General features: G+C 37.2%; 2 protein-coding genes across 4 annotated transcripts in view; both read left to right on the top strand.

Annotated features, from left to right (window-relative positions):
- kif6 (kinesin family member 6) overlaps positions 1-8,545 on the top strand; it is a 281,901-nt gene extending 273,356 nt beyond the window's left edge. For 2 of the 3 annotated variants that reach the window (XM_058748719.1, XM_058748720.1), the window contains 2 exons: positions 4,841-4,956; positions 5,786-8,545. In XM_058748719.1, coding sequence (XP_058604702.1) covers positions 4,841-4,956; positions 5,786-5,799 — 130 coding nt within the window. In that variant the 3' untranslated portion in view covers positions 5,800-8,545. Of the gene's footprint in view, positions 1-4,840; positions 4,957-5,785 lie in introns of those variants that run through there. The other variant, XM_058748721.1, reaches the window with a different exon arrangement.
- A 1,063-nt stretch (positions 8,546-9,608) lies between these two features.
- On the top strand, positions 9,609-14,731 carry kcnk17 (potassium channel, subfamily K, member 17). The gene is made up of 5 exons (XM_058749736.1): positions 9,609-10,349; positions 10,982-11,096; positions 11,200-11,366; positions 11,523-11,691; positions 13,487-14,731. The coding sequence occupies exons 1-5, from the start codon at positions 10,116-10,118 to the stop codon at positions 13,699-13,701; spliced, it is 900 nt and encodes a 299-aa protein (XP_058605719.1). The 5' UTR covers positions 9,609-10,115; the 3' UTR covers positions 13,702-14,731.
- Positions 14,732-24,297: the final 9,566 nt, after the last annotated feature.

Consider the following 24,297-nt stretch of genomic DNA (forward strand, 5'->3'; position numbering starts at 1 on the left):
ATTGAGACCTATGCTCTCAAAGTCAAATCCAGAAATGTTAATTCATGCATTTATGACCTCAAGGTTAGATTATTGTAATGCTTTATTGGGTGGTTGTTCTGCACGCTTAATAAACAAACTCCAGATAGTCCAAAATGCAGCAGCTAGAGTTCTTACTGGAACCAGGAAGTATGACCACATTAGCCCGGTTCGGTCAACATTGCACTGGCTCCCTATTAAACATCGTATAGATTTTAAAATCTTGTTAATTACTTAAACCCTGAATGGTTTAGCTCCTCAGTACTTGAGAGAGCTCTTCTTTCTGAAAAAAGAAAGTCATATACAACTAAGATTCTTTGAGGGAGAGTAAAACGCAGGCTAATTTTCATTACCCCTTTAAACTTAAATTATTGCAATTCATGATTGTTTTAGGTTACACTTTATTTCAATAGTCCACTTTAGACATTCTACTTGTAACATGGCTGACGAGACGTGAGACGTGCAGATCCAAGTGCAAGCTTTTATTTAAAGGCATGGTCATATATACAGGCAGGGTCGAAACAACGGCAAACAGGTATGGCAGGGACAAGACAGAGTAATCCTTGGGCAAGCAAAGGTCGACGATGGGCGAAAATTATCCGAAAGGGCAAGGCAGAGAGATAATCCAGGTACACAGGCTATAATCCAGGAAAGGGAATAAACAGTCCGAAAAGTTCGACAGGGGTAAATACTGGGAACACAGACTAGAAAACAACAAACGTTCCATAAAGCAGCTAACACTAGGGGAGTGAAAAAACGCAGGACAATACAGGAACCGAACAGAAACACGGAATGGCACGGTAAGGGTTAATCCAGGAAACACGGGCTAGAAAACGAACACAGGAAAACAGGCAATGCAAGACTAGGATACTAACAAGGGCTCTGTAGAGTAGCTATCGCTAGGAGAGGGATGTGTGCATACAATACTCGGCCGTGAAGGAGAGAAAGTCCATGGCTTAAGTAGGGTGTGTGATCAGTGCAATCAGCTGTGTGTGCAATCAGTGCAATGGATGATGGGAAATTGAGTCCAGGAGGGTGGTGGAGCAGAGGTGGGAGTGGGAAGACCGGGGACTGAGGCAGAGCAGGACACCCAGGCAGAACCGGCGAAGCAGAGAACCCAGACGGAGACCAGGACGGAACAGGAGCCCACCAGGGCAGAGCAGACGGAGCAGGAGCCCACCAGGGCGGAGCAGACAAGGCGGGAGTCCTCCACGGTGGAGCAGGAGAACCCCACGACGGATCAGGAACACACAGCAGAGATTGAAGCCTAGGAAAAACTGAGACACAAGCAACAGAGAGAGCATATATGGTCTCAAGGACCGAGGCAGAAAACAAAAAGTTCATCAATATTTTGCCTTGTGATAACGGAGCGGGCAGACAGTCCATAAGTCAACTCTCTGATGAAAGCAGGACAGGCAGACAATTCACAATTTAAATCATTGGCAGTGACAGAGTAAACGGGACAGATATGGGGTGCATTTATCCTTTCTGGGATTAGGACAGACCGTTCAGGGTTAGATTCCTTGACAGACACAGGCAATACAGACAGTTCAAAATCAGACACTATGGCTGGTTCAGAACGGAGCGAGAGTTCAGAGGTAGCCTCCTCAACCGGTTCGGAGCAGGGTAAAAGTTCAAGAACGGCCTCTGTGGCCTTGACAGAACAACCCGGAAGTTCATAGACGTCCTCCATAGCCATGACGGGACGAGAGCTCAGGGACAGCCCTTATGGCTGCGACAGGACAGGACGAGAGTTCAGGCACGGCCTCCTTAGCCGTAGCAGAGCAAGACGAGTGTTGGTCAGTGGATACCACTGACACCTCCGGAGGTTCTGCAGCGATTGCCGCCACCTCTGGAAGTTCTACAGCGGTAACAGTCTCCTCGACCGCAACTCGACAGGCTGAGAGGACATTGCTGGGCGCCACCACCATACAGGGGGTTGAAGCGAGCCCCGGCGCTTCTGGAGGTTCTGCAGCTTGTGCCGCCACCTCGGGCAGTTCTGCGGTGGTGTACGCAGCCCAAACGCAACACAAAGCGATTCCAATCAGGGGAAGCGCTTCAGACAGGGGAATATGCATAAGAACAGGAGAGTTAGAGTGAGTGGGTTTGGGGATACCAGCTGCGCGTGCAGACACCAGCGGTACATCCCTCAAACTAGACATCAAACCGGGATAATGGAAGACTGACCTTGATGATCTGGGTGTGTCAGCTGTGACAGGCTATGACTCTGGACGATCAGCCGTGACGGGCTGTGGCTCTGGATGGTCAGCGGAGACGTGACCCGGCTCTGGACGGTCAGCGGAGACGTGCTGCTGTGACTCCGGAAGGTCAGCCGTGACGTGAAGTGACTTGACTTTAGGAGATCGGCTGATGATCAGATGCGACGTGAAGTGACTCTGGATGATCAGCTGCGACGTGAAGTGACTCTGGATGATCAGCTGCGACGTGAAGTGACTGGAGAAGATCAGCTGTGACTTGGCTTGGCTGATGAATGGCAGCAATGAATGGCAGCGGGGCGTCGTCGCGTCCACCATCTTGTGAGTGCATTCTGGTGCGTCCGTCATCTCAGTCACAGTCTTCCGTGACACCCACAGTAAATGAAGAGCCAACACACAGAAGGGCATAATCCAAAAACAGACTGAGTGAGGAACGTGGACCCTCACAAATAAGCTTAGTTTTTAGTGGCTGATTAATGCGGTCACAAATAAAATAAAAAAAAAAAATAAATAAAATAAAATAAAACAAAACTCGATCAAGACATCGTCCAGAAAATCAGAATTATTAGCAATGTCTAGATATTCTAGAATAAAGTCCTCGAGTGATCGCCTACCCTGCTTGAGGGCTAATAATAGTCTTGCAGTGTACATACCTGGCCAGTATTGTTCATGAAAGCCGCTGGATCCTTGTGTGGCCGAGTATTCTGTAACGTGGCTGACGAGACGTGAGACGTGCGGATCCAAGTGCAAGCTTTTATTTAAAGGTATGGTCATATATACAGGCAGGGTCGAAACAATGGAAAACAGGTATGGCAGGGTCAAGACAAAGAGTAATCCTCGGGCAAGTGAAGGTCGACGATGGGCGAACAGTATCCAAAAAGGCAAGGCAGAGAGATAATCCAGGTACACGGGCTATAATCCAGGCAAGGGAATAAACAGAGTCCAAACAGTGCGACAGGGGTAAATACTGGGAACACAGACTAGAAGACAACAAACGTTCCGTAAAGCAGCTAACACTAGGGGAGTGAAAAACGCAGGACAATACAGGAACTAAACAGAAACACGGAATGGCACGGAAAGGGTTAATCCAGGAAACACGGGCTAGAAAACGAACACAGGAAATGCAAGACTAGGATACTAACAAGGGCTCTGTAGAATAGCTATCGCTAGGAGAGGGATACGTGCATACAATACTCAGCCGTGAGGGAGAGAAAGTCCATGGCTTAAGTAGGGTGTGTGATCAGTGCAATCAGCAGTGTGATCAGTGCAATCAGCTGTGTGTGCAATCAGTGCAATGGATGATGGGAAATTTGAGTCCAGTGTGATGTGTGCTGTGAGAGTCAATGTGGTGAGCGAGTGACCTCTGGTGGTGAGTGAACGGAAGTTCATAGACCGGATTCGTGACACTACTAACTATAAGTAACTTTGTAACTACATGTCAGCTACATGTCAACTAATTCTCATTAATTTGCAACTACATGTCTACTAACTCTCAGTAGGGTAGGTTTAGGGTATTTCTAATACTCAGTATTTTGTATGTTGTGGACCCATCAAAATAAAGTGTTAGAAGATATTAAGCAGACAGTCTACTAATACTGACTGCTAGTTGACATGTAGTTGCAAAGTTACTTACTGTTAGTAGAATGTCTAAAGTGGACTATCGAAATAAAGTGTTACCTTGTTTTAGGCTACAGCCCTATTTTTTTTTTTTTTTGGATAAGTAGCTTTTTTTCTGGGACACTTGAAATTGAGCTCAGGAGCATTAATATTGCTTGTAGATATTACTACACTTCGAGTCAAATTTTTAATTCATAGATAATACCTATGCAGTGTTGCATATTTTGATTTAGTATAATTGTAAATAGTAGAGAGTGTTTGGTTTTATATGCAGTTTTTTTTTATGTAATATATTGTTTTCACTAAGAAATATTTTGTACAGTTTATGGTAGTGCACATAATGGTAATGCAACTCTTCCAACTTTTAATAAATTGTGTAATTTTGTGTCAATAGACACATCTGCTTGTTTATTATACACTCAAGACAAAACACCAGTAGGGGGCCATGGGTCTTTTGATGATATTTTTTGAGGGCCTTATGTGTTTACTTTTTGAGAAAAACATGCATGAGTCCATCACTTGCAGAATTTAAATTAATTAACCCCAGCAGCCATCATCAAAAGCAAGACATCAGCCAGGTTCTTCTATTGCCCTGCCCCTCCACCCATACATGCAAAGTTTGGGAAGGTCTGTACTGTAATACAGAATAGAAAGCCTTTTTAACAGCTTGTGTATAGTTCAAATGTCTAAAATTAAACTATGATAGCATTAATAGAATGATAAGTTAAGCTAGTTTAAATGCAGACTTTTTTATTTCCTCAGAAACTGTGTTTTAGTTTACCCTGCCACCAGAGCTAACAAACCCAATCCTATAACTAACACACAGCATTTTGGTAAAAACACCTGTATTGAAACCTGTTTGTAAAAAATCAATAAAATAGTGTCTTCAAATTACAAAATCACTGATAAATACTGATAATGGAGCAATCATGTACCATATCCTAACTATACCTGAAGCATCATGTCTTGGTTTGTTCATTGTGTTATAGAGCCTTGCCCCCAGCTGAATACTTATCTACCTCTATTCCTTTAACTGGAGATAAACAGACTGATGCTGATATACAGGCCTTCATCAGAGCCAGACACAACCTACTCAACAGCACAGGTAATATTTAAACACACACCCTCACACACTCTTAGCTGTCCATCGTGTTCGATGATGACGCTTGCTCCAGGGAGGGGGGAGGGGGTAGGGTTCAGCGACGTTGCTGCTGGTGCCACTTCACGTTGGCGTCGAGTCCGATCCTTGAGCCACACACTCTTCCACAGATGGAGCAAGGCAATTCAGTCAAAAGTACAAAGGCAGCGCTCTGACATACAGCATTGAAGTTACATAAACATGGTGAGATTTTGCCAAAATTATTTGCTCTGGAATAGATTGAGACCAAAGACTGCCCATTAGTTTTGCCCAAAACCAAATATATCTCATAAATTTAAGTAGATCTGGCCGAGGTGAGGTGTTCTCGTCGGGTTTATGAGCGCTGACATCCTGGTGCTCACATCTCCAAAAATGTTGAAGCAAATTTTCAAATAGACGTTATCTTTATTACCAAACCACATATTTCAAGTCCAAACAAGTACATTCTCGCCTAAAAATCTCTTAAAACTACATTCCGTAGCACAAAAACAGTATTATTCTTAAATTATATACCTTCCTACTGTCTAAAAGGCCTCCATATGGCTTCTCAGATAAACCTAGCAAATAAGTTGACTTCTGCTGAACTAATCACAGTTGTTCAATAAGTCAAACACAACAGACACTAATAATCAACAGTCATTTTTTATCAAGAGAAATTATAAGAAATCATGATTTCATCATACTTTTAAAGTTGATGTTTGCCTTTTCTACAGTACACTTTGAGGCATATGGATGACCTTAATGTTTCTAACCCGATTGGATAATTATAATGTTTCTTTGTGTTTCTTTGTTTCAGGAGCAACAAAATAAGAACAGTTAAGAACAGAGGAGGACAAAAAATGAAGTCACACATTTCTGCAAAACTCTGGGCCAGGTCGATCCCTAAAGGTCGCCTTAATGACTCCTGAATATGTCAAAACCCTCATGTCTCTGGTTCAGAAGAAGCTGGGCACTCTGACACATATAACAGCATAATTTTATATTACATATCACAATTTACAACCTGGTTGGTTATTAATCTGTTACCTTTTAATGGAGAACCTGAGCAAATGTGTTTACAAGTTATCGTAAAGTGTTAACCTGATCAGAGCTCTGTCTCCCTGCCAAACCCAATATAATCTTATTTACAGAGTGGTGAAATCATATCCTTTGTTTGTTTGAATGTTTTTCAGACACTATAATTAATTGTTGTGTGTGTGTGTGTGTGTGTGTGTGAAATAATGTCACTGTTTCTTTTTGGCCATTACGCTGTTTACAAATGTTTTATTACCTGTTGATCTACACAAGTCTTTGAGTCATTCACATTAAATGCCTGTAGATTTGTGAGGTGTAAGAAGATTCTCTTTTCAATCAATGGTAAATTGCTTCCGGCTTCGCTACTGTTCGGACACTATTGCTTACTGCTCACTGCTCCACGCTTTGCTCCCTGTTTATGTACTTTTCTCAGATTTTTCTAAGATTTCAACTGCAGAAAATCAGCACAGTGCTCAAACAAAACATTTTTGGCAGAAACACTAAAAGTAAAAACTTTTCGGGACTGGAATAATAGAAGACTTTTTGCCTCCCACTGCCAGCAGCTTACATTCCAGAGATGGGAAAACAGCTGCCTACATTCAAACAATAAAAGGAGTGAACTTCATCTGCAACTTGCAAGTGTCTTTTGGTCAGTACTTGTCTTTTTAATATCTAGGTATTGTGCTGAAAGGTGCTCCACACATTCTGTTTATCATTATTTACAGGCCTCCAAAATACTATCCAGCCTTTGTTGAAGAGTTCACAGAACTGTTATCAATGATTTCCTCAGAGTTTGACTGTTTTGCTATTGCAGGGGATTTTAATATTCACATATATAATGCAGAAATCAATACTACAAAATAAATTATAACAGTTTTAAACACTTTTGACCTGATTCAGCATGTGCATGGACCCACACACAATAGTGAACACACTCTAGATCTACTCATCAGTAGGGGTCTAAACATTTCATCCATTGTTAATTAAGGACATAGCACTATCTGATCACTTGTATTTGTAACTGTATTTTATTTGATATATTGATCTCTGCTACCACTGAATCTAGATCTGTCTCTGTCAGAAAGAAATGCATTAACGAGAACACAAGTGTTCTATCAATCTGGTTTCCGACCACATCACAGTACAGAGACAGCACTTATAAAGATAATAAATTATATTCGCTTAAATTCTGATTCTGGCAAAATATCAGTGCTGGTACTACTAGATCTCCATGCTGCGTTTGACACTGTCAATCATAACATACTTCGAGAGAGACTGGAAAACTGGGTCGGGCTTTCTGGGATGGTACTCAAATGGTTCAGGTCATAATTAGAAGGGAGATGTTATTATGTGAGTATAGGAGAGCATAAGTCTAAGTGGACATCTATGATGTGCAGAGTCCAACAAGGTTCAATTATTACACCGCTCTTGTTCAGCCTGTATATGCTCCCACTAAGTCAAATAATGAGAAAGAACCAAATTGCCTATCACAGCTTATGCAGATGGTACCCAGGTTTACCTAGACTTATCACCAAAAGCCCCATTGACTCCCTCTACCAATGCATTGATGCAATTATCAGGTGGATGTAACAGCTGGAACTTTCTTCAGTAAAACAAGGAGAAAACTGAAGTCATTGCATTTGGAAACAAAGATGAAGTTCTCAAAGTTAATGCTTAACTTGACTCTAGGGCTCAAACAACTAAAAATCAAATCAAAAATCTTGGGGTGATTCTGGAGACAGACCTTAGTTTTAGTAGTCATGTCAAAGCAGTAACTTAATCAGCATACTATCATCTCAAAAACATTGCAAGAATTAGACGTTTTGTTTCCAAGACTTGGAGAAACTTGTTCATGCCTTTATCACCAGCAGGGTGGACTATTGTAATGGTTTCCTCACCGGCCTTCCCAAGAAGACCATTAGACAACTGCAGCTCATCCAGAACACTGCTGCCAGGATTCTGACTAGAACCAGAAAATCTGAGCATATCACACCAGTCCTCAGGTCCTTACACTGGCTTCCAGTTACATTTAGAATTTATTTTAAGGTACTTTTACTCGTTTATAAATCACTCAATAGCCTAGGACCTAAATAAATTGCGGATATGCTCACTGAATATAAACCTAACAGACCACTCAGATGATTAGGATCGAGTAAGTTAGAAATACCAAGGGTTCACACAAAACAAGGGAGTCCGCTTTTAGCTATGTTGCCGCCCGCAGTTGGAACCAGCTTCCAGAAAAGATCAGATGTGCTAAAACATTAGCCACATTTAAATCTAGACTCAAAACTCATCTGTTTAGCTGTGCATTTACCGAATGAGCACTGTACTACGTCCGAACTTTGCACTGTATTTTATGTATAATCATTTTATATTATTAACTTTTAATTCATTTTAAATCATTTTTTAATCATTTTAAAAGTTTTTAAATTCCTTGTTTTATTGTTGTGATTATTTTTTATGATTATTTTACTTTCTTTTATGTAAAGCACTTTGAATTACCATTGTGTATGAAATGTGCTATATAAATAAACTTGCCTTGCCTTGCCTAAATTGTTCTTTTCTGCTAAGAGCCTATTTTGGGAGAATGCAAATGGAGTTTTTTTTTGTTTTTTTTAATAACTTATTTAACAGTGAATAAATGTTAATACTTATTCTATAAGTTGACATTTCTCTGCTCAAAAATCTTAAGACTGAGATCTCGTCATTTTTGTTTTATGATGCACTATTTTGCATGACAATGAATAAATTTGTTTGAGCAATGAGGTTCTGAGCAGTAATTTGCATAAGGGAGCAGCACTTTCATTCATCAGATTGAACAGGCATAAAGTGGCCTTTCTTTGTTTCCTTTATTTATGCAATCAGTACAGTGCAGATCACATGTATAATTATTATAACACCATATGTATTATATACAATAACATGGTAATTTATAACGTTGCTTTAATCTAATGTTTTAGACATTATCATTTAAAGTTTAAGACATTATAATGTAAAATCATTACCGGTCATTTCCAAGTTTAGACAAATGAATACAACAATTTTATTAACTAGCTTCATATTGAATATATTAGGAAATGTTAATTGATAATAAATAATAAAATATTTCAGCATATACAAGCAATAAGTCACACATCTCAAATATCTTTCAAATTACATTAATATTAGCAGCAATATTATTGGAAATGAACAGTGAGAAGCCAGCCATCTCTTGACTCTCCATTATTTGGAGAGTCAAGAAAACTAAATATATATATATATATATATATATATATATATGAAACTGCTCCATTGTTTTATTATTTATTGATTGGGATTATTTATTAATATGGTTTTGAGTTTTTTTGTTTTTGTTTTGTTTGTTAGTGGTATATTTTATTGATTGACTGTGATCTAATATTAAAACACAAATGTTTATCCTAACATACATCTATTTTGTACACATATCTTGTTACGTTAATTCTAACTTGTATCTGTTTTTTTTTTTTTTTTTTGACCTAAACCATATTCAAATACACATTCAAATGACCATAACTCAAACTATATCTATTTCTTTATTTATTCATACCTACATAACTGAACTGAAGTGCAGTGGTTCAGAGATTTGAAAATAGTAAATATTGAGGTTTCATATATTGGCAAATATGTGTGAGTATGTGTTCTTGTGTTTGCCACTGGCAAGGCTGTAGGTCAGACATGCCTAAAGTAAACATATTACTGTGATGAACTGATGTTAAGACGTACAGATGATCAGATGACTTTCCTCTTTTTGGTGTGTGCTTAGGTACTCTTTAAACTAATTAATTTATGTGTAAAAAAATAATAAAAAAATACAAAAAAAAAAAAAGTTTTGGTACAAGAACACGAAACCACTGTCAGAGAGTACTGACTGCAGCTTCTAACCACTTCAACCCCCCCTTTTTAACTCCTCACTCACTGTGCCTTCTGCTCTCCTTCAATCAACATTTGCATGCCAGGTCATAAGGTCTCATTCTGGCATTCATTACACAAGGGAGTGATTTGCCTGTCACATAAACAGAGTAAATCCACACCCAGTAGCACTATCCTGCAGCTGCATCGGCAGACAGGTGAGCCAGGCGACCAAAGGAACCATGCTTCCCATGTTTTCGGGAAAGTTATGCCAGTTTCTCAGCGTAGCTCGGTTCCCTTCTATCCTGTTCCTTGGAATTGTTTATGTAGCCTATGTCCTTGTTGGAGGGCTGATCTTCTGGAAACTAGAAGGATGGTATGTGTTGCAACAGATTGATCTCCTGAAAGAGAAAAGAATGAAACTACTTGAGAAGTACCCATGTGTGGGTCAGAATGGGCTCCGAGAACTAGCACAGGTATGATTGGAGAGTAGATGTTGCACAAATGTATTTATTCCTCATTAACAACAGTATCAGTGTTAGGTAGGATCAGTGAGGGAATGATATATATATATATTTTTCCCCATATTTGTACATGTATGTATCTATCTATCTATCTATCTAACCATTTCATTTCAAATTTATGAAGCCATTTTCATTCAAATTAACTGCTTTTGGTTAAAAAAATACATAAATAAAAGTATTTAACATGAAAATTTGTGCAGAAAATAATCAAGACCACCAATCAAGAAACCTAGAACACTTTGTGGTTGTTAAACAAGATCGACAGTTTATAATTTAATTTCCTTTATTGGAAATTTGGAAATCTCTTTTACATAGAATTCTCTTTGTTGGTCTATTGTTGAAATTGCTTACATAATTATTTAGCTCTTTTTAAATGAAATGGCCTTTTTGTGAAAAATAATGTTTTCTACTTAAGTAGATAATAATAATACAACTTGACAATGTGATAGTTTTGTTATCATTTTTAACAGAATTTTGTTAACAGAACACAACTGGTAAATGTCATTCACAGGTGCTCACTGTTTTTATTGTCATTTCACGTATTACAAATAAGTACTTATTGCTTGTCATTACTTTTTTTAAAGATGATAAAAGCTGCTTCCCTGAGTGGCTTGAGTCCAGACAGCAATGACACCGCAGATGGCTTCTGGAAATTTACCAGCTCATCTGTGTTTGCAGCAACTGTGGTCACAACTATTGGTGAGGGATGGAACACTTAACACACTGAATTTGACAGTCCAGTTTATTGTGTGGCATCTATACAGATGGGTAGAGATTATATAGAGTTTTCATCTTTTTACAGGCTATGGGAATATAATTCCACTGACGACAGCTGGTCAAATCTTCTGTGTGTTGTTTGCACTTTTTGGCATTCCCCTGAATGTAGTGATCTTAAATAGAGTTGGAAAATACATGCTGGCCATTGAAATGAATTTTTGCAATTTTCTGGAGAAAAAAATTGATAGAGGGGTGAGAATTTACCTTTTTTTTTTTTTTACAGTCAGCAATAAAGATGATGGATGAATGAATGAATGAATTAATGTGATAAGCAATAAAACTAGAAATGAATATGCTTGACCTTCATGTGCAAACACACTGTAACCATGATTCTGTTCCTTCCCACAGAAATGTGTACGAATATCCATTCACAGTATATCTTTTGTGAGCTCAGCATGTCTGTACTTTGTGGTTCCTATGCTGCTTTTTAAACAGTATGAGGGATGGAGTTACGCTGAAGCCATTTATTACTGCTTTATAACACTCAGCACTATTGGATTCGGAGATTATGTTGCAGGTAGGAGACTACACATACAAAAATTAACAAACTATTTATACTTCAACTTTTATACTTCAGTATTTTTAATTGTCAGCATGTACCTTTATTATGATGCTTATGTGTTCACACACTGGTTATTAGATATGGACTATTTAGCTTGTGTGTGTGTGTGTTAATTACATAAAGCCTTCTTTGTTTTACTGTTAATCCTCTGAAAGTTCTTCACATTTTGTAATTATTCTTGTATGTAATTATTCTAGTCAAAGTGACATCACAGCTTGGATCATGTATCATTCAAAATTGATTTTGAATTTTCCTGAATTTGAATACTGAATTGAGGTAGCAAATAAGATGCAGAATTGTAATTCAAATTTAAAATGTTTTTTAAGACAGTAGAAAGAAATTCATATTAATGTTGCATGCATAGCATTTAATAATATATTTAACAAATTAAATGTGATAATAAATAATATATTTTTATATTTTATAATATATATTTTTAATAATTAATAATATTTTTTTTACTAGATATGGTGAAACACCCAGAAAATCTTCAAAACAGAGCTAAACTTATATAATTAATTTAAATTATGAGGTTAACCCATTTAATCCCAAATTTTTCCCAGACATGAAAATATCCAACTGATGTGTCATTAGTAACCCTTTGAAATAATCAATAATTATTTTTTGAATTTTTGGGGGGAAAATTGTGTGAAAAATTGTGTTTTATGTTCGGTCACAATAGTGGGATATGGTGAGTACTGAAATCACATATTTCTGCAGTCATAAAATGTTTTATATATCTTAGCTCAGCTATTTTAAACTGTTTGATCACATTCTAGGGTTACTATTATGCATAAAAAAACCTTATGCAACATTGATAGGATCACTGAGATAAAAAAAAAAAAAAAAATTCAACCATCACCACATTTCAAAATTGTTTTTTCTAAAATATAACATCAAATTTTGATATCAATGCTACGAGTATTACAACATCATTATTGTAATTTTTTTATAACATTTGAATTTTTAATTTAGTGCAATATTTTGTCATTGCAACATTTTATTGTCATTTTCACTAGCAACTGCCATTGGATTATATTGTAAAATAAAGTTCACCGTTATCCCACTATTGTGATCATCAACATGTTTACTCACTCTATGACCACACTCAACAAAACTGAATATATGCAAATGCATATATTAATACTAGACACCCTAAAGATAATGTGTACAAAAAATCTTTGTCATATCTTTATGTTAACATACTTTACTAGCCTTTCAATTTGGAGCTTTGATGCATCCATCATCTGCTCAAGTTGCAAAAAGGAAATAAACTGCTCTGGTCATGTGACGATTTGCACTAATCATGTGAAACAGCACATATTTAATTGAGACCCTTTTTTTTTTGCGCTAAAACATCAGTCTGTACGATTTGTAGAGCTTTATAAATGAAAAACTTTTTTACGGTCGCTATTGTGACCGGTGGGATTAAATGGGTTAATAGGTCAATTTGATTGGTTAACAAAAAATAATAACAATAATACTTATTTACTTACATATAAGGGTATAATGAGAGTGCAAATAGGCATACTGAGTCAAAATTGTTGTAGTCATGATTTGCTTTCATGCAAAACTTGTGTTGGATCAATCAAATTCCTCTGTTGCGCCTGTGTTGCATTTCTATAAACTGGAATTCAGTAAATTTATCATCTTGACATTGCATTAAATCAATTTTCAAATCCAATTTGATTCAAATTATATCATCCCAACCCTGATAACAATATCTTTACATCACTGTTTTTCCTGCCAGATCACAACCCAGCAATAAACTACCCAGAGTGGTACAGTTGTCTGATGGCAGCCTGGATATTCTTTGGCCTGGCTTGGCTCGCTCTTCTGATCAATCACTCCATTGATTTACTGGAGAGTCTGAATGCTTACATGAGAGGAAGGCAGAATGCACAAACACAAGTGGAGGAGTCCAAAGAACAGCCAGAAAAAGGACTGAAAGGGGAAGAAACATGAAACATGAAAAATGAATTTAACAGTGGTACAAAAAACAGGAGGGTGTCTGGTGTATGAATAATGCTGTATCTACTCATCATTAAACAATATATGGTTAATTATTAAGTTAAATACTCAATGTTTAAAGTATCCTTCAAATTTATTGATAAAATTCAAATAATAGTTTCTTCTAAAAACTGAGCTAAATGTTTTAATTATGTTTTGATTGGACAATAATGATATTTGAGCATCACTCGTCTGACTGGCAGTGTTTGGCTTGAAAATCTCACTTGGTTCACTTAAAATGAACTGCTGTCACACCGCAAACCACCAGGCCTGTTAAACTCACAACAGTGAAAGAATGAGTTTATTATATTACACCATTATTTCATACATTGGTAATATTACATATTTTTCAGATCTCTCTGAATCAATATATTTCAGTGATATCAAACTAAAACACCAGTTCATAATCATTTTGATGGTATCTTTGTTCGAGTGTGAGTTATACAGTGACTTTAAGGGGAGGTCTATCTTTTTAAAGGGATTTTCTGTAGTTAATTTTTATTTTGTGGTATGTTAAGGTATGTACAAATGCCACAATAGTTTTTACTGCCCCAACATAGGCATGCATTAGCTGTCAAATACTTTTCAAACAAAACATTTAAGTTTTGATACTTAATATACTTGTGATATGTAAATCTAAAATAAACTGATAAATATCGCCAACATGTTATGTCATTATACGACATAATATAGATCCTGATTCCTGAAAGAAAACAATCAAGCAACCTATTGATATGGTTACCCCCAAATGCTAACATGACTTCTGCGTGCAAGACTCTATTTAGGGCCAACTGACAATACACACTCTAACCAAGTACTGTTCATACATCCTATGTCTACAGCAACTGCAGATGTATGTTGAGCATCACACTGAAAGAATTTCTGCTGTGTAACAGACAAGGATATATTACGGATCCCAGGAGTTCCAAGTATGTAGTGTGAATCCATGTAAATTGGGCCAATAAGGCTTGATTGTACTGTACATTGTCATATACAATAAATGGTCTTGAATTAAAGGAACACTGTTTCTTCAAACGAGGCGAGCGCAATATTTTTTTTTTCCTCGAGAGACATCATGGCTTGCAAACGAGCGAAGCATGATAGTTGCTCAGTGTTTGGATGTACAAATGAACACCAAAGTATTTTTTTTAGTTCCTTCATCCGAGCCTATGGCTAGCATTAGCTACATGATAATAACTGTAACAGCATAAGGGAAGTCGTGGCCTAATGGTTAGAGAGTCGGACTCGTAATCCAAAGGTTGCGAGTTCGAGTCTCGGGCCGGCAGGAATTGTAGGTGGGGGGAGTGAATGTCCAGTGCTCTCTCCACCCTCAATACCACGACTGAGGTGCCCTTGAGCAAGGCACCAAACCCCCAACTGCTCCCTGGGTGCTGCAGCATAAATGACTGCTCAGGGTGTGTGTTCACGGTGTGTGTGTGTGTCACTTCACTATACTATCACTATAAACAAACCAACTAATGTACCGTATCCAGACACAATATAAACTAACCGTTCTGTCAACACTGCACTGGCTCCCTATCAAACATCGGATAGATTTTAAAATCTTGTTAATTACTTATAAAGCCCTGAATGGCTTAGCTCCTCAGTACTTGAGCGAGCTCTTATCGCATTATAGTCCTCCACGTCCACTGCGTTCTCAAAACTCCGGCCGTTTGATAATACCTAGAATATCAAAATCGACTGCGGGCGGCAGATCCTATTCCTATTTAGCACCCAAACTCTGGAACAATCTACCTAACACTGTTCGGGAGGCAGACACAATCTGTCAGTTTAAATCTAGATTAAAGACCCATCTCTTTAGCCTGGCTTACACATAACACATTAATACCACATAACACACAATGTACTCGTTACATCGTAAGTTGAATGGCATCTACGCTAATATTTGTCTGTTTCTTTCCTATTCTGTTTCTCAGTCCGTATCCGATCAGATGGTGGATCAGCACCAAGAGATGATGTCTACAGCCCTGATCGTCAGCGGAGACCAGGACACCCAGATGACCCCCAGAGATATATCCCCAGTGAAAACCTCGATTGAATACAATAAAACTAAAAAAAAAATAACAAAATAACTAAAATATAATAAAATACCTAACTACATAATACTACTATTGTTAGAAATTGTAACAAAATTAAAATAGAAATATAAACTTTTGAACTGCGGGTTTCGTCTGGTCAGAGGAGAACTGGCCCCCCCCGACTGAGCCTGGTTTCTCCCAAGGTTTTTTTTTTTCTCCATTCTGTCACAGAGGGAGTTTTGGTTCCTTGCCGCTGTCGCCTCTGGCTTGCTCAGTTGGGGACACTTAATTTCTAGCGATTATCGCCGATTTGATTGCACAGATACTATTTAAACTAAACTGAGCTAGACAATGACATCTCTGAATTCAATAATAGAATGCCTTTAACTGAAAATTGAAAACTGAGTGTTTAATATTATTATACATTACTGACACTCTATCCTCCAATTTGATACTGTTAAGTGCTTTGACACAATCTGTATTGTAAAAGCGCTATATAAATAAAGGTGACTTGACTTGACCACAAGGGGGCACAATGAGGCACAATGAGGCCATGCACTATAAAAAAAGAAGAATGCCATCAAAACATGAATGGTCAGAGCAGATGAACAGTGTTGCACACACAAAAAAATTATAATAATAATAATTTAGATTTATATATATATATATATATATATATATATATATATATATATATATATATATGTATGTGTATGTATTTTTTTTTTTTTTTTTGACAACTTTAAACCATCTTTCATTTGGAATGGGTCAAAAGCAGGTGTTAACTTTCAAAGATTGATTGCTGTGTCAATAGCTCAAGCTATGTCAGCTTTGTGGCTGGAAGACTTCATTCATGCAAACCCACTGACTAGGATTTCCATTTACAGTCAAGTGTGCAGAGGAATTTTCCACTGAAAACTATTACTTTGACACAAAAATGCTGATTTCATGATTGCTAGAGGTCATACATTTAATTTAATTTACTCAGTACTATTTAATTTTTTGTGAATATTTAAAACTGCATTTTCTTGAACATTATAAACATTAACGTGGTTTGCTGTGCCAGGACCCATGTTTTGTATTTTGTTGTGAGCATATGGCTGATGATCTTGTTTCATTGGTCATATTCTCTTGTTAGGTATCAGCACATGGCTTCTGTTATGTTTGTTTCCAAGTTCCATGTGCTTCCCTGGGTGTAATCCAGAAAGCATGGTTAACTTACCATCAGATAAACCCTGAACTTTCATTTGATTAACCCCTTGCTTACTCGAGGTATGTGGTTCCAAAAACGCATCCGGGAGTAAGTTCATTCAACTCAGAGTATGTTCCTGGTTAAGACTAAAGACATTCTCAACAGAGTGACGAATCACTATGGAAACGGACACTAAGAATAAGCACGTCATACTGCTTCTTTCTTCTTCTTCTGTTCAAAGGTCATGTAGGCCTTATGCTTAGTGCATATCGCCACCTAATTGATGGTTTTGCAATCATTTTTATTTTTTTCCCGTTTTAATCTTTAATCCTTGAGAATAAGAATTATATTTTTTGTTTGATGCTAATTATATATTAAGTCATATCAGATATGTATTTTTATTATAGAAATACATTATAGAATATGCCGATCCATGTGTGAGATGATAATATAAAATGTAATAAATATATATATAGGCTAATATAATAAATTAAATATTACCTTGTCATAATAGTGTTTTATCATTTATACAGATAACCGTTATATATGCCAATAAAATATAATAACCATATTAGAGCAATATATACGCTAAATGAAGTGTTAGCGTTAGTTCTGGCAGATCACGTGAGTCAAGCTTGCATCAGCTGATTCTCAGCTGATTGTATCTACCTACAGGAATACACCTATCCTATATAATTCCTATATAAACTCTATTCCGTATCAATCAGCAGCTTTTTCCGCTTGCTCAGGAGCAAATCAGACAGTGAATTCCATCTCTATGGGAAAGCTTTCAATCAGGAATTTTCAGGGGTTCCTTTCCCACGGAGTTCTCACCAGATTCAACAAGTTTGTGAATTTGAACGCAAATTCGCCGCGATTGATATGCTGATAGAATCGGAAGTGACCTGGGGTGTATTCCAGAAAGCATGGTTAACTTACCGTCAGATAAACCCTGAACTTTCGGTTGATTAACCCCAAACATTGCTTAATCGAGGTATGTGGTTCCAAAAACGCATCCGGGAGTAAGTTCATTCAACTCAAGAGTATGTTCCTGGTTAAGACTCGAGACATTCTCAACAGAGCGACGAATCGACGAGTCACTATGGAAACGGATGCTAAGAATAAGCGCGCCATACTGCTTCTTTCTTCTTCTTCTGTTCAAAGGTCATGTTGGCCTTATGCTTAGTGCATATCGCCACCTAATTGATGGTTTTGCAATCATTTTAATTTTTTCCCGTTTAATCCTTGAGAATAAGAATTATATTGTTTGATGCTAATTATATATTAAGTCATATCAGATATGTATTTTTATTATAGAAATACATTATAGAAAATGCCGATCCATGTATGAGATGATAATATAAAATGTAATATATATATATATATATATATATATATATATATATATATAGGCTAATATAATAAATTAAGCATTACCTTGCCATAATAGTGTTTTATAATTTATACAGATAACTGTTATATATGCCAATAAAATATAATAACCATATTAGAGCAATATATAGGCAAACCTTATTTGTTACTTATATTAGCGCTTTATCATTAAAATAGCATATATATATATATATATATATATATATATATAGTAGGCTATATACATAACTGTATTGTAATAATATATAATATTGTGTGCTATCTGTCATGCTCTGATAGCGCTGAAGTGAACTAACCCTGGAACATAACCTGCTCCGGAGCAGGTTATCTTCAGAGAGCAAGTTGCTATGGTTACTTACATACCCTGAAAGTAACCGCCGATTTTGGAACCGAAAGCTGAGGTTATCCGCTCACTTATTCTCAAACATACCCGGGTATGTCACATAACCTGCTTTCTGGAATACACCCCTGAACAAGTACTGCTTCTCATAACGATATATCATTGACATAGACTCTTTGCCTGCAATGCCCGCAATTCATCGCTGAAGTTGTGCTAATGTGACTGCATCAACAACACTTTTACATGAGATCTGCTTTCCCCGCTGGAAGAAGCAAAGATATCAAGGAGGGTTAAAGCACCCACGTAAAAACTGAACATTTAACCCTTTATTCATCTCTGAATGTCTTCACGAAGCTAAGCTAAGTTCTTATTTCGTTCTCATTGCCTTATGCTATGTTGCCAATTATGCTATCGTCAAATATTGCTCGTTGTTAAGGCAATTGTTCAGTAACATGTTTGTTTGCTAGGCATGCTGTTGCTTTAGGCTCATTGGTTGTATTTTGTCACACTGGTAACATTACCCAGTAAACCTACCACAGCGAGGCTTGTTTTTAATATGTTGTTTAAGGCTGTCTGATATGAAACCGGTTGCTGCTTAAGACTCATCTAGTATTGGGAATTCTGTTTCATTAAACTTATCCTATTTTTATTTCTATTTGATATGCTGTTACTTTAATCAGTGTACCTGTAACGTGCTTGATACTTAACGGGCAGTATGTAGATTTTGCTACCAAAGGTTATTAATGCTAACGATTATCTGGATAAGGGCAACATGCTGTTGCCTAAACGTTGGGTATTGACCATATGCTGTACTGCATTAAAGGGGCATGCTGCTCTTCTCAGCTGCTGATTAAAGAAGAGCACCCCTTAGCTGCTTCTCTTCTTCTTAAAAGGCATGCTGCCGCAGTCTACGCTATTTCAGAAGGTCTTTGCTTTAAAGCTGTTAGGGTATTGGGATTTTGCTTGCTTTTAGGGCTTATCTAGTGCTCAGTATCATGTTTGTTGCTAAACCTGCTTGTTTCTTTAAGCTATTGGTTGTACTGCAAGTACTGGTACTTGGTAAATTTGCAACAGCAAGAAGCTAATATTTAACCTGTTGTTAGGCCATATGATTGTTCTCGAAATATGCTTGCTGCTTATGGCTCATCTAGTTATTGGGACTGCTATTTCCTTAAGTTTCTCTGACTACTGCAACATGCTTGTTGCAAAGCTATCGAGTGCATTGGTAAGGATTTCTGTCTTCACTCACATGGGTTGTCAGATTGAAGACACATAACATAACGAGCACAATGTCAATGGGAGACGACAACCTGTAAACTGATGAGTTGATTTGAATTATTACCCACTGCGCAAAGACACGTCCAAACGACGTCTTTTGTACGTAATTTTTGAACGTCCAATTTTGGTCCCCTGAAGGTGCAGACTGTGACGCCAGATGACGTCTTTTTTCCAACGTCTAACGAACGTCCAGTATTGACGTCCACAGGACCTCTGTATAAGAGCTAATTGTAGGCCAAATGTGGTCATTGTGGATGTCTTTTCTACATCAAACTTAAACTCATTTTAGACATCATTTTATACTGCTTATAGGCTCTGTACATAACTGTAGTCCCATTTCAGAAGGTGGCATCTTGTTCAAGTTCATTTTCCTATAGCTTCATTTAATTAGCTCAGCAGCAGATGATAAATGGAAAAGGTGTAATGCATTTCCAATTCAATCCTGCTGCTGAGCCAAACGAAGCTACAGGAAAATTAACTGCTACAGGAATCAGGTCCTTCACCTTCTGGAAACATGGGACTAGTTATAAACAGAGGTTTACAAATAAATCACAACTCAATAACCACTCACTTATTTCCATCTTTATTGTTTTTAACTGGCACAAACGTCACTAATAAGCTTTGACTAGTTAAGTTTCCTGCCAACTACCATTAAAATCTAGGAACATGAATTTAATGGCTTGCATACATCACTTCAATGTTGTGCATCGTAACCTAAAAACGTTCTAAAATCAACACTGGTGGTAAAATACAAAAAAAGTAAAAAATAAAATAATAATAATAATAATAATAAAGTTGCACAGCCCACCTTGCGTGGGTCTGTACCACAACAACAAATGTACAACAGTAAAAATTAAAGTGCTTAACCGAATGTGTTTTGTGGGTCGGAACTGGGCCCCATTTATATTTCTTTATTAATTCATCTGGATAAAGTTAATGTGCTAATATGCAAAATCATCTTTCAAACCACTCCAACTCTTAAGTTAAAATGTTCTTTTTTTTTTTTTTTTGGAAACCTGTACCTGACCTGATTTGATGATTTGATGATTTTATGTGGTGCTCAATACATTTTAAATTACATGATACAATATTTCAACTGTGAAGAAAATGACTTCAACTCAATCTCTAAATCACATTTTTTATTGGGTAAAACAAAATATTAAACAAAAATAGATATAAAAACACTTGAATAGATCAGGATAAAATGATATTCCTAGGCCTGTGCAGACTCCTCAGATTCATACCTAAAAACAGTAAAGAATTTTTTTTTTTAAATACTACTAAACATTTACAAGAGTATTGGGTATATGTCGAACGTCACCTAACCAAACCCGGAAAACAGGTCTCATCGCTTCCGCTTGTCGGAGAACGTATTAATAGCAGTATTAAATAATGGCGATATCAGTGTACTTTTAAGGTAATCAGTTAAATCAGCTAGCTGTTTTTACTGTTGACGTTTTATTCGACTTTTGTATATAAATGTTATTGAAAAGAATAAACATTTTAAACATTTATATATCAATCCACATATGTGATGGACATTGGTTATGATTATCTTTAGTGTCTACTTTGAAGGCATCTTGAGTAAAAAAGCTTCATATTTAACGGGCACTTGCAAAACACGTGAACCGGAAGCAACGAGACCTGGTTAGCAGAATACGGAAGTCTGTTGCGCATAACCCGTATTAAAGGGGGATAGTTCACCCAAAAATGAAAATTCTGTCATCATTTACTCACCCTCAAGTTGTTCCAAACCTGTATGAATTTCTTTGTTCTGCCCGAACACAAAGCAAGATATTTTGATGAAAGTTTGTAACCAGGCTGTTTTGGGGTACCATACTGACTTCCATAGTAGGGAAAAAAAATACTACGGAAGTCAATGGTGCCCTAGAACTGCTCTGTTTCCCACATTCTTCAGAATATCTTCCTTTGTGTTCAGCAGAACAAAGACATTCATACAGGTTTGGAACTACTTGAGGGTGAGTAAATGACAGAATTTTCATTTTTGGGTGAACTATCCCTTTAAAAGGCGTGCGTGGTTATAATTAAGCCATGCCAGTACTTTTCCCTATGTGACAAAACTGTCACTTAAAGGGATAGTTATTACTAAAGTTAATATGAACAAGTTAAAGGCGACACTATTCAGATAAGAAATGTAATTATGTGTTAGGAGCTATTTTTGTTGTAAAATGGCCTACATGATAATGCAACAGTTTGATTTGAAAAGAGTGTATAATTTATATTTATATTTCCGATAAATGCTGTTCTTGAACTTTTTATTCATCAAAGAAACCTGAACAAAAATTCTACTCTGCTGTTTTCACATGAATAAAACTGCTTTTGCTGTATTTTGGATCAAATAAATGCAGGCTTGGTGAGCAGAAGATAATTCTTTAAAAACATTAAAAATCTTACTGTTCAAAAACATTTGACTGGTAGTATAGCCTAAAAGTTAAATCACTGTTAACAACCAAGCGGCAACCTCCCGCTCCCTCTCTTGAAACCAACACGGAAGTGAGTAAAACTGCAATTGATCGACTGGCCGCTGGAGGCTGGCTCCAAAAGGGAGTCAATCCCATAGACTCTCCATGTTAAAATGCCCAACTTTACAGCAGAAAAAAAACATGTTTACAGCCTGGTAGAAAAAAATATTTTGGTCTATATAGCTAATTTTGCCCTTCGTGACAACTGTGAGGGGGGTGAATTTTTTTATAACTCATCCATTTAAATTATATTAAGCCTTAAAGTTCTGTATAATTAAGGGCGTGGCCACTTGAGTGACAGGTGGACTGCTGCTCTGCTCCAGAGTGAAACTCGCTAGAGTGTGCAACTTAGAAAACTGGCTTTAAAGATTTGTATTTGTACAGAAAAAATAATTATACGTAGGACACTGGGAATCTGGCAATTAGATGTTTTAATGAAAATTATCTCAAACTTGATTTTTATGGCTATATTGATATTGTACTCTGCTTTTGCACTGTCTGCAAAAAGTGAGATGTCACGCCAAGGAAAAACATATATAGGGTGCTGATCACCATTTACAGAATCATTATAGTAACATCTGGATAAAATCTAGTGATCATTGGCTAGGCTATAACATCTAGTAATGTGATTCTTTTTTTTCTTTTTCTTTTTTTTCTGACCATAACAACCAGCAAAGTTAAACACGAGTGGATACCGTTTTGCAACCAATTTATTTGCAATGTTCGCTAACATTAAAGGATGCAAGGTATACTTAGCCTATTGTTTTTTACATCGAACTGAATTAAAATAGCTTAACCTATAAGAACGACTTGTGGATTGATGTGAACGCCAGCAGGGATAATGCTCCGAATGATTGTGAATTAAACCTCTCCGATTGCGTTCATTGCAGTGAATTTTGTCGACTTACAAGAAAAGGAAGGAAAAGGATTTAATTGTGAACAGTTATTGATTTTATGTGTGATACGCTGTCAGGGCATTTGAGTTATCATGTAGGCTACGGAAGTGTGCAGCCCCAGACTGACAGCTTGCACGGGGTGAATAATCTGCATTTTTTTTATATATATATATATATATATATATATATAAAACACTTTAAAGATTATTTACGATTAATTATTGGTGCCAAGTTATCGAATCGTTATTGCTTACAGTGCTTTGTTATATGGAGCAGTTTGTTAGATCGCGATCTCTCTCATTTGTTTGTCTAATGAAGTGCCAACAGATATAGAAGTACACAATAAACGTGGTAGACTTTAATGGACAGTAAAACAAAGGCAGAATACCGTATAACTCCAGGCCGGCACAGTATTGATGAACGAATGCTAACAAATAATTGAGCTTTCCAAAACAAAATCAAAGAGTGGTAACTGATGTTATACTGTGTTCTGCCTTGGTTTCTCCGCGGCTTTTCTCCATGATACTTAAACACATGTCCCAAAATGATCAATAACTCATTTTCAACCAAAAACGAAGTTATGGTGTTTTGTCGTTGCACGGCAGCACTGCTGTCACTATAGAGGGGCGTGGTTTCAGCTCAGCTTCACCGACGTCCCGCCTTTTTGCCCATTTTCGATTATCCGGGAGTGACGCACGGTGACGCGCTTCCAAGATTACGGCGGTCGGCTCGGCCCACTTTAGGCTTCAAAAACCGTAGACATAATATACGTAGACGCCTCATGACATGCTGGAACGTAATCCAGCGTCACCGCCATATTGGTTGGGTCTCCTCACTCTCAGTCAATGGAGAGCAAGCAATTTATGCCCGTATTTTGTGCAGTTTACTGTTGCAATAACCCGCACAGATACCAGATCGCGTGGGATTACCA

This window comes from Onychostoma macrolepis, chromosome 17 (genome assembly GCF_012432095.1).
Source record: "Onychostoma macrolepis isolate SWU-2019 chromosome 17, ASM1243209v1, whole genome shotgun sequence".
NCBI lineage: Eukaryota > Metazoa > Chordata > Actinopteri > Cypriniformes > Cyprinidae > Onychostoma > Onychostoma macrolepis.

Bases quoted from the DNA above. Each gene is read 5' to 3' on its own strand.
- kcnk17 (XM_058749736.1), top strand. From the start codon at position 10,116: ATGCTTCCCATGTTTTCGGGAAAGTTATGCCAGTTTCTCAGCGTAGCT. The intron at 11,097-11,199 runs GTGAGGGATGGA...ATCTTTTTACAG, and splicing joins AACTGTGGTCACAACTATTG to GCTATGGGAATATAATTCCA. The intron at 11,692-13,486 runs GTAGGAGACTAC...TTTTCCTGCCAG, and splicing joins ATTCGGAGATTATGTTGCAG to ATCACAACCCAGCAATAAAC.